Source organism: Typopeltis vanoorti, chromosome 21 (assembly GCF_054136105.1).
Source record: "Typopeltis vanoorti isolate ZY-2024b chromosome 21, IOZ_Tvanoo_1.0, whole genome shotgun sequence".
In the NCBI taxonomy this organism is placed as follows: Eukaryota; Metazoa; Arthropoda; class Arachnida; order Uropygi; family Thelyphonidae; genus Typopeltis; species Typopeltis vanoorti.
The window spans coordinates 41,055,522-41,073,283 of record NC_143569.1 but is presented as its reverse complement, the minus strand read 5'-3'; the positions used below and the strand labels follow the sequence as shown (position 1 = coordinate 41,073,283).

At 35.5% G+C, this 17,762-nt stretch overlaps 1 protein-coding gene across 1 annotated transcript in view; it reads left to right on the top strand.

The window, feature by feature from the left end:
* The first annotated feature begins 1,067 nt into the window (after positions 1-1,067).
* The window catches only part of LOC150094765 (uncharacterized), a 98,450-nt gene continuing 81,755 nt past the window's right edge, over positions 1,068-17,762 (top strand). The window contains exon 1 of the mRNA XM_090411661.1: positions 1,068-1,410. Within this exon, the coding sequence (XP_090267787.1) occupies positions 1,068-1,410 (343 nt within the window). The remainder of the gene's footprint in view (positions 1,411-17,762) is intronic.

Genomic DNA, 17,762 nt, shown 5'->3' with positions numbered 1-17,762 from the left:
AAAAGTTCCTGTAGTCGGAGACTGGTATCGAATTCCCAACGCTCTTTCTTCGGGCGGCCTAGTGCCGAGGAGAGCAAGCACCACTTCCACTGAGCTACACAGGCTCTGTAATCAAACTCTCATAATCCCCAATAATCTTTGTAACTTCTTTGCACCCTCTCCACAGTTTCTTTAGCACCTTGGAACTCGGGAGACCAAATCTGAGCACATAATCCATGTGCGGACTTATGATGGCCGTATATAGAGGTCAAATGACTTATGGTACTTATCCTAAAATGCAAGGTTCGCTTCAACATCGCAATTAGCATCTGAGTATTTGCAACTTTTGTTTGACCTTCAAATTCCTATCGACCATTACGCTAGGATCCCTAGTCTCATCAGTTTCTTGTAGCATAACCCAGCTAATATCATATGCCGCTGGAAATCAAATCATTTCAAGTGCATAACTTTACACTCACTAACATTAAACTGATAGTCATTTTCGGTGATCCAAATTTCCCCCCTGTTCAAATGATTTTGTAAGTGCTGTATATCAGTACCATCCTTGATTGCCCTGCCTTCTTCCCATCATCAGCAAACACATCTGTTAGACTCTTACTAATGTCATTAATGTATAGATTGAACAACAATGACCCAAGGACTGAACCCTGAACAAAATAATAAAAGGGAGGAGAAAGGGTTTATTTTTATTTTAAAGTAACTGTCATTTGTTAATAATAAATTTTAATTTCAGATCTGTCTGAGGCGAATGACCATATGAAATCTTGGAAATAAATTTATGTTATTTACGTCAACTAATATTTCATTTTATCAGTTATTGCTATTATGAGTTATGTTCTTGGTGCACAGGTTATTAATTTTTATTTACTTTCGTGGTTTGATAAAAAAAGTACCACGCTTACATTTTTTTTTTAGAAAATAGCTATTGAATATCAGAAAAATCCACAGTTATTAGTTATTAATTAAATTCTCGTAGATTATAATGAAATGTAATATGTTGATTAGGAGTCGCTTTAATTCAAGATGTTTACAATCAAACTCTTCGTAAACGCGGGAACTTTGTAGATATGGCGACGATTATGCGGAATAGTGAAAGGCTTGGTTCCAAAAGATCTAAAACGAAAAAAAAAATAACTTTAAGTGATGTGGAATGTCCAATATGTTTAAGTATACTTATCGAACCGGTTACGATGCCTTGTACTCACGAAATGTGTATGTCATGTTTCCAGAATAATGTACGTAAGATCAACCTGGCTTGTCCTGTGTGTCGAAGACGCATATCGAGTTGGGTTAGAAAAGCAACCCGTGAAAATACTTTACTTAATCAGAGGAGATGGAAGGAAATAAAGAAATATTTTCCTGATCAAGTAAATAAGCGACTTAATGGTACAGAAGACAACTCAGATGATGGTGAGTTAAACTACAACTGTTATACATACGCGTAAATACAAGACTGCAAAACTGTTATGCAATATTTTTGCTGTGTGGATAAAAAATATTGATGTAATACATAACTAAATGATTTCATTGGTCTGTGCTCTTATATTTTTCTCGTACAAATTATACCATTTATTGAGTTATATATATAATTCGTGCTCTATTACAAGTTTCCAAGTCAGGTTTACACGTAGGTGCAGTTTCTACACTTATATATGAAAAAAAATAGGGCTATAATCGGGAAAATACGATGCAGTCAGCAATGTCAAAAGTAGGCAGCCGTTTTTACATGTTTACATTTTAGATATAGAGAAAAATGCGTTATTTTATATTCTCTGTGCAACATGGTTGTTAGAGGAGATAGCATCTGTTCTCCAGACTGTAGGACATGGGTTCAAATTCCACTGTGATATAAATGCTTGTGAATGCTTTTAGGTGGTACATTAATTTTATATATTAATGTGAGACCACCATCCTGCCTATGAACTTGCGAAAGTTCCATTATTGTTTTCTAGAGCTGAGTTGGATTATTTGATTCTTATTTCACCTAGAGTGCTGATGTATTATTAATTGAAAACTTTTTGGTGGGTAGGATTGACTTAATAGAAATTAGAAATGAAACGAGGAAATCTGTATTGTATTTCAGTTTTGTAATTTAATCTAAAACATTAGGTTATGTTCCTGTGAGGATCTTGTGATTCTCGTGTGATCCCAGGATCCTGTGAGTGGTATCCAAATAAGCGAGCTTGCAGATGATGCATTGGATACCATTCACAGGATCTTCTGGAAGAAAACCACCATGCTCCACCATTAGTAAATTTAAAAAGGAAAGACTGTTTTTGAATCTGCAGTGGCACTCAGAAATCAACCTAATTTAAATAATATGGATGCATGAAACTTCCCAAAATTTGGGAAACAATAATCGTCAGAGGTCCCAATTTACATCCTAGGCTGCCTACAAATGCCTATAGAGGATGCACCACCTAGATAGGACTTTTGAGTCACCTACGTGTTTCATTGAGGATTGTGTTGTCTGTGTATGTGTATTATTTGTACTCCCTGAAGATGTACCAGTGACTGAGATGAAATATTGGAAGCATTAAAATTAGTTTTTAATCCTTTCTTAGTGCTGTCAGTGCTCTATTAAACCTCCAACATGACTAAAACATTAATTTGATCTACATAAAATGTTTATAAACACTTATCAAAACTATTACAGAAAAGTTACATTAAAGAAAACATACAAGTTTTTGAACATTTTGAATTTAGTTTTGCAGTTTTGCTTTATGTACATATTTAATAAACAGGATTTGCTGTTTATTTTTTCGTATACTACATTTGTCCCATATTCAGCATACAGGAACTTATAATGTCTGTACTTATGCAATGGGTATTTCCATCATTCTTTTGTAAAGGACATACAAAGTATATTTTTTCCTTTAGAAGGTAAGTTAACAATCAAATGATGTTGCATTTTGGCTTCTCTGACATAGTTTGTAAATTTTTTTCTATTATGGATCAGTTGAGTGAAGAGTGGTATATTGGAGAATGATCAGAAAGGTGATAGGTTAGAACATCATATAAGGGATGCTGTGTGGCAAGATGGGATGCACTTAATATGGGAAGGGTAGAAGAGTGAAATAAGATAAATGAATGTTGCATCTTGAATTGTTAATCAGAATTGGATAGTAATTAAAGTATGTAAGGATATCTGTAAAACTAAGGGGAGGGCATAGTGCATTGTTTGAATATTAATGCCCAAGCTTGTTGTAAGGAGGAGAGGACTGGCATAAGCAATTTGACTTAGTCAAAAATTATAAAAGAACTTACAATGGTATGTAAGAGAAAAAGAAATAGAATTTAAGGGGGATTCACAATAGGTGCAACTTGCACTTTATCGTAATTATTAGACATGATGTTGAGGAAAAAAAAAAATCTTGTACTTATTTTCAGCTGAAAATATCTTATAAAGGTTCTTTACATCTTAGGTAGGATTCAGACCTGGATCTTTTTAAGAGCGTCACTGATACAAATTTAAGTGCCCGGATAGGGATCCCATATTTTTGAAACCAGACACCAGGCCATTTAATAAAATTGAGTGGTGGGTGATAAAAGAAGAATAAGTTTTGCACACATCACACAATAAATAAAATGTAGAGTAAATTAATATTACAACACTTAGATAACTCAGATAACAAAATTTTACATACTGATACAAAAAATAATAATTAAATAAATAGATAAATAAAATAAAATAAATAAAAATAATCCCTGTATTTTGTGTTTTTTAATAAATGAAGTAAAATCTATTTTTATTACAAAACTTAGTGTTTTATTTTGCAAATGATTATTCTAATTTGTAAAGTGAACTTTATGTAATTATTTAGTAATTTTTCAGAAATAATTATGTTATATTATCATTTGTGTATGTACTTGTGAACAGCTAAAGCTAGTACAGTGTTTGACTCTAGATGTGAGCATATCTCTTTTCCATGTAAATAAAGATTCACATGAAAAGGGAGAAAAATAGTAATAAACTAAATATAGTCTACAACAGTATATTGCTTTGAATTGAATATATTGATGTGGAGTTGATCATATGGAATAAATGTGAAATTGGTTAATTTTATGTCTTCTTATATATCCTAAAAGAAAATATATTTTCTGAAAAATATTTTTTATATAAAAAAAAAATTATGAAAAAATGTTTATTTGAAAAAACATTTTTGTTTTAGGTGTTTATCAGAACTTTCCAGACCCCCTCCCCCCCCACCAGAATTGGAATGTGGTTGGGAAGCATGACATCAATATTCTTGTGACATGGGTTACTATTGGATGTGATGAGTACAGTTTCAGTGAATGCATTTAGGGAGAGAGAGGATGTGATAAGCTTTGAGTGACATAGAAGGGCTTTCCTACAATGAGTCCTTAGACTCCATATAGTAGCAACATTATTGTTTTTATGCACTCTAGAAGTGTTCATAATAACAAGAATAGCATTTCTACCAATTGCAATGCTGTGTTGTATTTAAGGATATGCTTGGGAGGAGGATCTTTCTTTATGGTACTTTCACTGTCTCCTCACCCACCACTCAGGAAATGCATTCCAACCACCTACCATTCTCCATGTAAAAACCTATTCCTCTCCCCTTGATCCTTATACAGATTCTAGAGATGGTCTCTTGTTTTCCTTTTGTCTCCACCCATTCTATAAAAAATCTGATCCACATTAATCTAGTAAAAACCCTTTACTAACTTATGTCTCAATCATTCCCCCCTCCCTGTCCACTCAACTCATCAAATTGCATTCCCTGAATCTCTTTTCTTACTCAACATTCCAAAGATCAGAAACCATCTTAATCAATTAGTTCTGAATCTTTTCCAACAACTCTCCATCCTACTTCAGGCCTAGATCCCTTATCTCCTCCACCTCTAAGATATCCAAACCAGTCTTAAACTCACAAATCCCATCTATGCTTTCTGGATTTTAAAACTTTACATTTTGCTTCTTTTACTGAACAGGCATCCCTGCTCATTTGCCCATTCATCCAGTCTTTACAAGTCTACTTGCAATTTTACAACATCTGTTTACTCCTTGTAGTTCTTAACTTTGCATCATCTGCAAACAGCTGTATAACACCAATTAATTAAGCAGACTAACAGCCAATCTCCAATCTACTATACTAATCTACTATCCTACACCATCTGTTCCAATTTAATTGTCAGCTTGTTAACATGATTATGATCATCATCCTTTCAGGGATTTAGGCCCACTGACCTGTTCTGGTCTCATTCCATCTTTTCCTTGATGGTCCCTGACTGTATCTTCCAGCAGGGTAGTATCAAAGTATCTTTTGAGTAGTGTTGAACTGTCTGTTCTTCTTTTGGTATTTGTATATTTTGTCCAATACTAAGCCTGCTTTTAGTTCTTTATGTATAATGAATTTAGTTTAATCCTTTATCCAAGTGTAAGCAAACAAAGTTTGTGCCTGAAGTATCTTCAGGACTGAGGCAACTCGTGGTAAAGATGGACTAAGCTCTCATCACTTGTCTTAGTATCTCCCATAATGCAAAGCACATCTCCTTATGGGCATATATAATGCTATGCATTAAGGGAAGGGCCACTACCCAGACCGGTTTCGAGCTTTATTGAGGTCTCATCAGTGGGAACCAGACCCAGAGGCGGTGATACTAAGGTGGAAGTAAAGTAAAAACTTACAAGTTCTTTATGTATTTCTGTGGGTTTTTTTTTTTTGTTGTTGTTGTTGTTGCCAGAGAATATATATTCCTGTCCTTCATAGGAATTTCATTTCTCCACTTTCCATTCTTTTTTCATTCATTTTTTTCCAGGTTTCTTAGCAATTATCTTTAAGGTGTATATTGAGCTTTGGAGTTCATCTTTACTTCTTGCTATGATTATTTGATCATCTGAAAAAAAAACAACAACAGGATATCAAGTACATTTTCATGATCTGATTTCGATTCTGGTTTTATATTTTACTTTCATTCTTTACCATTTCATTGAGCATAATTGATGGACTCCTCTGTTTATTGATTTCCATTCTGCAACCTTTTCTCATTGATTCTTACAGTTATTTGGTTGTTTGATATTTGTTAATTATTATTGCAGATACTTGATACGTGTTAATTATTACTGATTTACAGCTGATTTGGAATGTTTAGCTTCTTGAGTATGGTCCACAGTTTGTTCCTTCAGACTTTGTCAAAGGCTTTCTAGTAATCTACAAATGCTTTGTATGTTTCTATGTTGAATTCACAATGCTTCTTCATTAAGATTTTTAATGTTATATGCTGGGTCATTACCTGATCATCCTTTTCAGAAGCCATTTTGTTCTTTACAAAGTTATCATTATCATCATCATCATCCCAAGACCCCATGGAGTCAAAGACTCATCTAGGAAGTCCTTTTATCATACACACAGCTTATCATACTTCACCTTAAACACACTCAAATTCTCTGCAGACTCCACACTCTCAGGCAAGGCATTCCAATTATTCACAACTCTGCATGCAAAAAACCTGCTTCTCATCCCCCCTCTGCTCACACCCTCTTATACAGCTTTCAAGGATGACCTCTGGTTCTCCCCTGATCTCCAACTGTTTTCTGTAAATATTGATCCTATAACAACCCTTACCAACTTGAAGGTCTCTATCATATCACTCCTCCTCGTCCTATCCACTGGACTCTGCAAATTGCATCTTCTCAACCTTTCCTCATATTTAACATTTCAGGTATTAGATTAGAAACTACCTTAGTAAGTTGTCTCTGGACCTTTTCCAACATCTTTTCATTCTTTTGAAAACCAGGTGATCAAATCTGCACATAGAAGTTCATGTGTGAATAGATAAAATTAGTTCACATAAAGTTTATCTTCTATATATTATTTGGAGTTCTGATGTTAATAGTCATGTATATAACCTATAGCCAGTATTTAAGATACTTATTCTCTGTGGTTCTCAGTTGCATTTATCACCTTTTTATATATTGGAATGATAATGACCTTATTCCAACTTTCTGGGATTTTTCCCTTGCTTCCAGATATTGTTACATAATTTTAAATCATTGATGAAAAGGATGCCTGTATATTTAATAAATTTTATATTTGTTCTGTCTTCACCAGGAGATTTTCCTGATTTACTTGGCTGTATTATTTGTTGCAATGTTATTTTTTTCACTGTATAGTTAGTAATTAGCATTATATTAGTTTTAGTTTCATTTCTATTTTGTCCTAAATTTTGGAAGAAGTCCAGCCAGGTTTTTCTCTTTGATTATTTCAAGATTTGTTTTCTTTTACCTCCTATTTCATATTTCTTAGAATTTAGTATGCATTTGGTCTCTTCGTCAGTTTCAGTTTTACTGTGAAGTGATACCATGTTTCTGTTTTTTTTCCCATATATATATATATTTTTTTTTGCTATTGCTCTTTTGCGTTTATAATTAATTTCGCTGTTCTCCTCCCAGTTGCTTATTCCCTTCTCCTGTTCCATTTACTTTTTTGTTCCAAGGACTTCTCTTGCTGCATGTAGTAATATGGTTTTTAAATTATTCCACTCAAATTTGATATAATTTTCATTTATTTGTTCTACTTTTTCATTTATTCTTTGTAAATAAAGTAGTTAATACTTTTGTCATCTAAAAGACTAGGGAATTTCTCTTTGCATTGATTTGGTTTTAAACCATTTTGGGGGATATTCTCAATTTTCCTTATAATAGATAGTGATCAGATTCTATTTATCTAAATACCCTGCAGTAGTTAATACTTTTGTCATCTAAAAGACTAGGGAATTTCTCTTTACATTGATTTGGTTAATTTTAAACCATTTTGGGGATATTCTCAATTTTCCTTATAATAGATGGTGATCAGTTCTATTTATCTAAATACCTTGCTATCTAGTATCATATTAGCTATTTTCCTATTACTATTATGTAGTCTATTATGCTTTTTTTTTGTTTGTGTTTCTTGTTTCCTAAGTGAATTTATGGCAGTCTTTATGCTTTAATTTTCTTTGGTAATTTATATTATATAACCTATAGAACATGTTCACCACGTTTAATACAAGTTCTCCAGCAGGGTGAGTCTTGAAGGAATGGAAGATGGAAAAAATTGTTCCACTTCACAAAGGGAGGAGGAGGAGGAGGAATAATACTGAGGCTAAATTGTAGGCTGTTCTATGTATTTGGAGATGTTAAGGTGTTAGAGAAGTTAGTGGTGAGGACTAGGATTCAGAATTGGGTTGATAATAGTAGTATACTTTGATCAGCATAGGGTTTTTTAGGATCGGGGAGAGGTTATGCACTAGCAATCTGCTTACATATTACAAGGTGACAAATTCACTAGATAAAGGAGATGCAGAAAAAGGGCGCTAGCGAGCCAAGCGCTGCGGATGTGATTTGAAGAGCTCCTGATTCAGATAAGTTTTACTAGGAATAATTAAGTATATATGCGTAATTGTTTGAGTAAGAGCAGCTGTAAATGTTGTACGCTACCGGTATTATTAGTGTGGGTGATTTTTCTTGCCTAAACTAAATTACGAAATCGTTATTATTAGACCTAGTAACCTACAGAGAAAAAAAAAATGGCGGTGGCATTGTCATTCCATGATTTTAATTTAGATTTCAGTCGTTTTGTTAAGTGTGAGGTCTGTTATATGTATTCCTTCGATTACATAAATGATTTGTGGATGTTTAGTGTGGATGGAAGAAGGGTATGTGCGAAGTGTGACCTGAACGAGGAACTGATGAATGCAAATATGAAATTGATGACAGAAAGTGTTAGTACCGATTGTGTCGTGAGTGCACGTTTGAAAGAGAGGGATGGTGAGAAAGAGAGGCGAAAAAATGTTAAAAAATCAGGGGAAAAAAAGAGCGATTTGAAAACCGTAACGGATGTTAAAAGGGCCGAAAGTGAGGCAGAAAGAAACAAAATTGAGAGAACGAATGAAAGTAGAAATGGCGTGATGCAGAAATCGCAAGTGAAAAAAATCGAAAGAATAAATGATAGCGAAAAAAGAATGAATGATGGCGAAAGTTGGACGCATATTGGACCGAAAGTACTGAAACAAAGAAAGATGAATGACAGTAAAAGTGAGAAGAATGATAGCGAAAGTTGGACGCACGTTAGTCCGAAAGTACGGAAACAAAGAAAGATAAGATAAATGAGAGTGAAAGTGAGAAGAATGATAGTGAAAGTTGGACGTATGTTGGACCGAAAGTATGGAAACAAAGAAGGATGAATGAGAGGGAAAGTGAGAAGAGGGGGTCGAGAGTTAGAAAGATTTAATGATAGAGAGAATGTGTCACGAGATTAGGAAGGTGAATTGGATTGGATGAGGCAAGAAATGAAATGGATGCGGAATGAAATTAAGAGAATTCAGGTCAAAACTATTAAAAAAAATCATGATGGCATGAAAGAGTTAACGAAAGATGAGCAAGTGGCGTTATATGGTGACTCCATTATTAAAGGTGTACTAGATGATAAAATGCACAAGGTATGTTTTCCAGGCAGCAAAATGAGTAGAGTGATTGAGGCATTGGATATGAGGCGGGAGCGAGCAAAAGAGTTAATTGTATTAATTGGTACAAATGATTTGAGAGAGAACAAAGAGCATGTCAAAATGAATGTCAGGAGACTGCTTGGAAAGATAAAAGAGAATAGTGTGACAGGAAGAGTAGTCAGTGTTTTGCCTAAGTATGATTGTGGTGAAATGAGGCGGAGAGCAAGGATTATGAATGATATTCTGGCTGAAATGTGTGAGGAGATGGGAGTACAGTTTGTTAATGTGTGGAATGAGTTTGAGGGACGAAGTGAGCTGTATGGGAGTGATGGACTGCATTTGAGTGGTTATGGTGTGAGTCGCTTGGAGAGACTGCTGCTGGAAGGTAGAGAAGTAAATAGAGAGAATGACTCAGATCGAGAGGGGAGTGATGTGGAAGAGCAGGAGAGTAAGACAGGAGAGATTGAAGAAGTGGAAATGAATGGGGAAATGAGTGGTATGAGTATAGAAAATGAGAGAATGGGTGTACAAGAGGAGCAGGGAAACGGGGAGGCTCAGGGTGGACAGGGGTACACAGCGTGAGAAAGGTGGATGCTCCAAGAGGAGGTGAGAGCATGTGTAGGCAGGAAAGAAATGGAATGACCTGGAATCAAGAGGAAACAGATGGAATTGCAAAAGGTTCTGAAATGAAGAAGCAGAAAGGGAAATGGCCACAGTCCAGCATGGAGAGATCACATCGAGTGGGTGGTATCAGTGGAACTAGCTGTTGTGTTTGTATACCAATGCTAGAAGTATAAGAAACAAGGCGGATGAAATGGTTGCACTAATTGCATCTGTGCACCCAAAGATTGTCGGAATAAGTGAGACATGGTTAGATGAGGACGACATCCTGACAGGAATAGAGATGGAAAGGTATGATGTGTTTCGTGAGGATAGAAGGGGTAAAAAGGGAGGGGGAGTGCTATTGATGATAGAGCAAGAGTTATGTCCATACAAGGTAGAGATGCAAGAGGGAAACAGGGCCAGTGGTTTTGAGGCAGTATGGTGTGAGATAGAGGTGGATAGAATCAAATACTTGGTGGGATGTTATAGACCTGGTAATGTGGATGGTGGTGATAGTGAAATGTATAGTCAAATAAGCCAAGCAAATAAAAAAAGGGTGAACATTATGGGTGATTTTAATTATGGCAATATAGACTGGAATGAAGAGATAGCAACTGGAAGTAAAGAAAATGAGTTTTTGAGGGATAACTACCTCAGACAGTATGTAACAGAGGGCACACGAGGATTAAGGGTCTTGGATTTGGTCATCTCATCGGAGGATGTAATTATAAATGAGGCGTGAAATCATCCACAAATTGGTGAAAGTGACCATGAGGTGATTGCCAGCAGTGCAAGGATCCCTGTGAAAAAAGGGTATATGTAGAACTACAAGGGGGGGGGGTGATTATGAAGAGCTCAGGAGACAGCTTGCAGGTGTAGCATGGAATGAGGAGTTAGCTGGAAAAGAGATCAATGCAGCTTGGGGGATTTTCAAAAATTATTTAGTAGATGCAATGTCTAAATGTATACCACGGGTGAGAAGGTTAAATAAGGTCGGTGTGAGATGGATGAATAAAGAGATTAAGCATGCGATACAGAGAAAAAGGGCATTGTGGAGGCAGCATAAGAGAAGTGGAAGTAACCAATTTCGTGAGGTCTACAAAGACCAGGCAAGGAGGGTGACTTGGTTGGTGAGAGTAGCTAAAGAGAGGTATGAACAGCAGTTAGCTAATGAAGCCAAAAAGAATCCTAGGGAGTTCTTTCAATATGTAGCCAGCAAAAGAAAGAATGATTATGGAAGGATGACATTGATTGGTGGAAATGGTATAAAGACAGCTGATGCAGAATGTGTAGTGGAGATACTTAATGAGCAGTTCGTAAAGATCTTTCAGTCTTGTGAATGTGACTTCATGGAGAGATTGAGAGCGGTTGATGATGGGGAGGAGAAACTGACTGTAAGTGAGCAAGAGGTATTTGGGGAGTTGAGTAAACTAGATATAAATAAGGCTGTGGGACTTGATAATATATTACCACGTATTCTGAAGGAATGTGCCAGAGAGTTGACACCTGCCTTGACATATTTTTTTAATATGAGTCTTGCACTTGGTCAAGTCCCTAAAGAGTGGAAGGAAGGCAAGATTGTGCCACTTCATAAAGGAGGTGACTGAACTCGAGCATCAAACTATAGGCCTATCTTTGTGTCAAGTGTTGTGGTTAAGTTGTTGGAGAAGCTTGTGAGAACTAGGATCCAGAGTTGGGTTGACAACAATGGCATAATCTTTGATGGACAGCATGGATTTGCTAAAGGAAGGTCATGTTTTAGTAATCTACTTACTTATTACAATAAAGTGACTGCTTCCTTGGACAGAGGAGAAGGATACACAGTAATATACTTGGATTTCGCAAAGGCTTTTGATAGAGTACCTCATGATAAGTTGACAGTCAAACTAGAGCAGATGGGGTTGGATATTAGATTAGTACATTGGATTGGAGACTGGCTATCTGATAGGTATCAACAAGTTGTGTATGGGGGGGTGCGATATCCAGGAAAAGGAAAGTCACTAGTGGAGTGCCTCAGGGGTCTGTTTTAGGGCCATTACTATTTAACTTGTATATTAATGATATTGGCAAAGATTTGGATGGAGATATTCAGTTGTTTGCAGATGATGCAAAGTTGGGACGAACCATGAAGTGTAGTGAAGACGTTGTGGCCTTACAGGAAGACTTGAATAAATTGAGTGATTGGGCAAGCAAATGGGGATGTGAGTTCAATGTTGCAAAATGTAAGGTTTTAAAATTTGGAAAACAAAGATGGGATGCAGAATTTATGCTTGGTGAGTATATATATTGTTGGAAGTAGAGGAAATAAGAGATCTGGGGGTGATAGTGGATAAAGATCTAAAATTTAGGGGACACATCGCCAAAATTGTGAAGACAACACAAAGACTTCTGGGAATGATGCGGAGGACACTGACATGTAGAAGTAGGGTGATTCTTGTTCCATTGTATAAGGCTCTGATTAGGCCACACATGGACTATTGTGCCCAGATTTGGTCACCGGGTTTTCAGAAGGATGAAGAGATGTTAGAAAGGGTCCAAAGGTGACTGACTAAGGTAGTTTCTGACCTCTGGAATGTTGAGTATGAGGAAAGATTGAGAAGATGTAATTTGCAGAGTCTGGTGGAGAGAAGGAAGAGGGGAGATATGGTAGAGACCTATAAGTTGGTAAGGGGTTGTTATAAGATCAATGGTGGAGAAGTTCTACAGAGAATAGTGGGAGATCAGGGGAGAACCAGAGGTCATCCCCGGAAACTGTATAAAGAGGGTGTGAGTAGGGGAGTGAGAGGCAAGATTTTTTCGTGCAGAGTTGTGAATGATTGGAATGCCTTGCCTGAGAGTGTGCTGTCTGCAAGGAGTTTGAGTGTTTAAGACACGGTATAATGAGATGTGTGTGTGTGTGATAATACCTCCCAAATGAGTCTTTGACTCCACGAGGTCTTGTTTAATAATAATAATAATAATAATAATAATAATATACAGCGGTATACAGGTAACCCTCGTATAACGCGGTACTTATACAACGCAGTTTCGATATAACGCGGTCTACAAATTGCAGTAACCCTTTATCTTTTCATACTTTTTCACCGCGTGACTTAAAAATCAAATTTTATCTTCATTAAATTTGTTTCTGCCCATATCATGTAGTTATAAGTGGCGAATTTTAGGGGAAATATCCTTTAGTATGCATGTACACCAGTTGTTTACTGTATAAAGTGTTAATTATTGTTGAAAGTTGTCTTTGTTTTCTGCCAGGAAAGTGCATTAAAAATCATAAGTGTGTTGATCTTCTCAAGCTGAGCACTTCATTTTCTTCTGAGTTACATACAATATGTAATGCTTGTTTTATGTAAAAAAAAAATATTTCTATAGTAATGGCCACATAGAGGGCTTTTGCAATATGGTTGAAAATGAAATTAGTGAATTAATTGATGGGGAAATAGATTTAAATGAGGAGGAACTAGTACAATTGATAGATGATGTGGAAAGTTCTGTTGAAGATTCTGATTGTGATGAATCCGTTAAAAAAATTCAGTTTAAAAAAATTAGCAGAAGGATTGAACTTGGCAAGAAAGTTAGGAAGCTATTTTACGGATAATGACTCCAGAACGGAGGGCTCTGGAAAATTCACAAGACAATTGGATATTTGTTTAGCTTCATATTATGAACTTAATAAAAAATTGCAGCATAATGGTAAGCAAGGTTTTATTACTGACTTCTTGATAATTAAACCAGCTGAAGTATGCAATGAGAATTATACAAATGAAATCATCACTTGAAATGCAAGAGATTTCAAGTGATGACGACTTCCGGCCACTCATAAATAAAGAACATCTATGAAATGTTCATTTTTTTATGTTTTTTTTATTAAAAAAAATTATTTCTATAGTAATGGCCACATAGAGGTCTTTTGCAATATGGTTGAAAATGAAATTAGTGAATTAATTGATGGGGAAATAGATTTAAATGAGGAGGAACTAGTACAATTGATAGATGACGGGGAAAGTTCTGTTGAAGATTCTGATTGTGAAGAATCCGTTAAAAAATTCAGTTTAAAGAAATTAGCAGAAGGATTGAACTTGGCAAGAAAGTTAGGAAGCTATTTTATGGATAATGACTCCAGAACGGAGGGCTCTGGAAAATTCACAAGACAATTGGATATTTGTTTAGCTCTATATTATGAACTTAATAAAAAATTGCAGCATAATGGTAAGCAAGGTCTTATTACTGACTTCTTGATAATTAAACCAGTCGAAGTATGCAATGAGAATTATACAAATGAAATCATCACTTGAAATCTCTTGGATTTCAAGTGATGACGACTTCCCGCCACTCGTAAATAAAGAACATCTATGAAATGTTCATTTTGAAGACAGTGATGACGATTGTAATATGCACTTTATTATGTGCAATGAAGTTTATGTACAATTTGTAATTTTATAAATTTATGCTATATATTTGTTTCATAGTTTATGTTTTCTTAACTTACATGAATTACAAGAATTAAATAAAAATATATTTTTGTTGGGTATGTCATTGTTGTTTATATAATTAAAAAAAAACGATTTCGGAACCTAACTCTACGTTTTCTATGTAATCCGAGTCTCGCATAATGCGATTTATATAATGTGGCATTTCTATGGAACCTAACATCCGCATTATACGAATGTTACCCGTACTTAGATTTTTCAAAGGCTTTTGATAGACTGCCATGTTTTGCTGTCTGTATGGCTAACACATTATCAGGGATTGCTTATCATAAATAAAAACACAAAAAAAATTAAATATTTTCCAACAGCAGTTAATATCTATAAGTTGAAAAGACTGGAATGATAGTTTAATCAAAAATATCATTAGCTAAGCATGTTACGTGCAGTCTCTTCATTATTATGTAAACTCTCTATGTGATTGCTGACATAGGAGAGGTCTTTAATGTTACATTAAATAAGACATTGACTACCAACCACGAGATAATTCGTAGTAGGCGATCTGGCCGAGAGGGCCGACTACGAGTGAGCTCGTAGTTGCTGGATTTGCCTTTTAAGTGCAGCTGAAAGTATATTCATAGTATATAAGTGTAGGCTTCTGGGAGGAGAGCAAAAAATCAAGGCTGGCGTGCATGAACAGAAATTTATTCATACAGTGAAAATCAAATACAAAGTAATAGAACAATTTTATTTTTTGTGATATTTTTAAAAACAACCTTCCACACAAAGTGCTGGCTTCTCTTCGCAGGCTGGACAATAATAACGCATTTCTTGTCATTTTTCAGCTTGGGTACAAATTCGACATGGCTTTGTCAGATGCAGTTTTTTTTCGGTAGGTTGGATACTCTAAATAATGAACTTCTTCCGATCTAACTTTCTTTGAAACTGGTAGAATCTCTTTTCCAATCAATGCTTCGACGAATGCTTCTCTAAATTTTATAACTTTTATGTTAGAATTAGTTACTTTATGAAAAAATATGAACGCATTGTGTATATATATTTCTATAATATGTAATGCAATTTTTTTTGGCCATCTAATGGTTTTTCTTAGAGCTGAGTAGTATGACAGCATTTGATCTGATCGGTCAATGCTGGACATTCCCTTATTATAATCTTGAATTATGTTTGGTTTCATCAGAAAATTTCCATTGCAGTTGGACATCTCTACCATTTCAACAACATGCATGTTAGAAATATAAAGTACTTCTCGTACTTTTTTTTTTCAATTTGCGATTTACCACCTCTATGGGATTTCCCTTTCTGTTATTACATAGTGTTCCACACACATAAGTTTTTCATGCAGTCAATAATTTCGTAAGAGTAACAGAATTATAAAAATTATCCATATATAATATGCACCCCCCTATCGAGATATTCCTCCAGTAAGTGCAAAACAACTGCAGTAGTGTGACCCAAATTATGGTCAGTTTCTTCAGATTTACTGAGTCAATTTTTATTTTCATAACAAGACCATCACACAGTTCATAAATATTTGTCCATATTTGTGTTTGTTATTTTGTATATACTGACAGAAATTTAATCTTCCACGGCACAGCATCATTGATTCGTCGATACAGATATTTTTATCTGGTACGTAGTTTTGGTGCATAATATTATTAAAATGATTCAATATCGGTCTTACCTTGTATAGTCTGTCGGAAGATGGTATTGAGTTATCAGCAAAGTGAAAATAACGCAATAACAACTGGAATCTATTTTGACACTGATATGTGATCGCTAAAACATTATATTATAAAGTGGGTTTCTACTCCAGTAATGCTCTATTACTGGAGTAGAAAAGAACAATGGTTCATTTATAATAAAAGTCCAATAAAAACTGTCATTTCTGTAACGCTGACATCCTTCTATTGTGATACCCTGTGAGATTTTCTTACTCGTGGAAGTTTTTCAATTTCTTGCTCAGCATATAAATTAGTTTGTTCGACCAGTAATGCAAGAAACTCTTCTGAAAAAAATAAGTCCACCAATGTTTGTTTTTCAATTTCTTGCTCAGCATATAAATTAGTTTGTTCGACCAGTAATGCAAGAAACTCTTCTGAAAAAAATAAGTCCACCAATGTTTGTACTGTAAAATCTGTTGTGTCCAGTTTCAAACCACCTTCTCTTGGAAAATAAATTGTTCAGGATCTTGTTGTATTTCGGTCCACAAATAAATGTTTGTATTTGATGTTGTTGCTTGGGAAGTATCAGGATTATCTTCAGGCTCTGGGACGACTTCATCTTCGCTGTCCTCACTCTAATCCTCAGAAGGTTCATAATTGCTACTGTTGTAACCGTCCTCGGCAAAAATCTTGTCAAATTCTGACTCACTTAGATTAGTGTAGTACTCAAGTTCTTCTTGAGTCAGTGGTCTTTTCTTCTTCTTATTATTATTATGGGTATTTCCATGGAGTCAGTAGACTCATCGCAGGAGACCCAAATTATCAAAACCATATCTATCATATCTCTTCTTGAATTCATTTACAGAAGAACTCACAACTGAGTCAGGCAATATATTCCACTCATTCACCACCCTCGGCGAAAAACCTCATTCTCACACCCTTGTTAACCACACTTTTCCTTAATTTCCAGGGATGACTTCTTGTTCTTCCATCACTATCGCACAGCTGAAACATTTCCCCCTGCATCAATCTTATAAAAACCTTTTAGTAATTTAAATGTTTCTATCATATCCCCTCTTCTCTGCTATCAATCAACCTCTGCAATTCACAAGCTCTCAATCTATCAATGTAGGGAGCATTTTTTACATCACTCACCAACTTAGTCGCTCTCCTCTGAACTCCCTCCAAAACCTCCTCAACTCCAAAGAATCCAGGTGACCAGACCTGAGCACAGTAATCCCAATGTGTCCTATGTGCAATCTTGGATACCTCAGCAATGTGTCCCTTGAACTTCATCTTCCTATCCACCAATAAGTCCCTAGCCTCATCAGTCTCTTGGAGTACCATTTGATCAATGCAGTACGCAGCTGGTAATCTTTTAATCCCAAAATTCATAACTTTACACTTTTCCACATTGAACCGACATTCATTATCTTTTGCCCGTTTTGCCAGCTTATTTAAATCATCCTGCAAACTCTCAACATCAGCTTGATTTTTTATTGCACTACCCAACTTTGCATCATTAGCAAACAACTGAATATCTCCTATCCATATTGTGGGGTTATAAATATATATTATAATGAGGAGCGAATTGTGCATA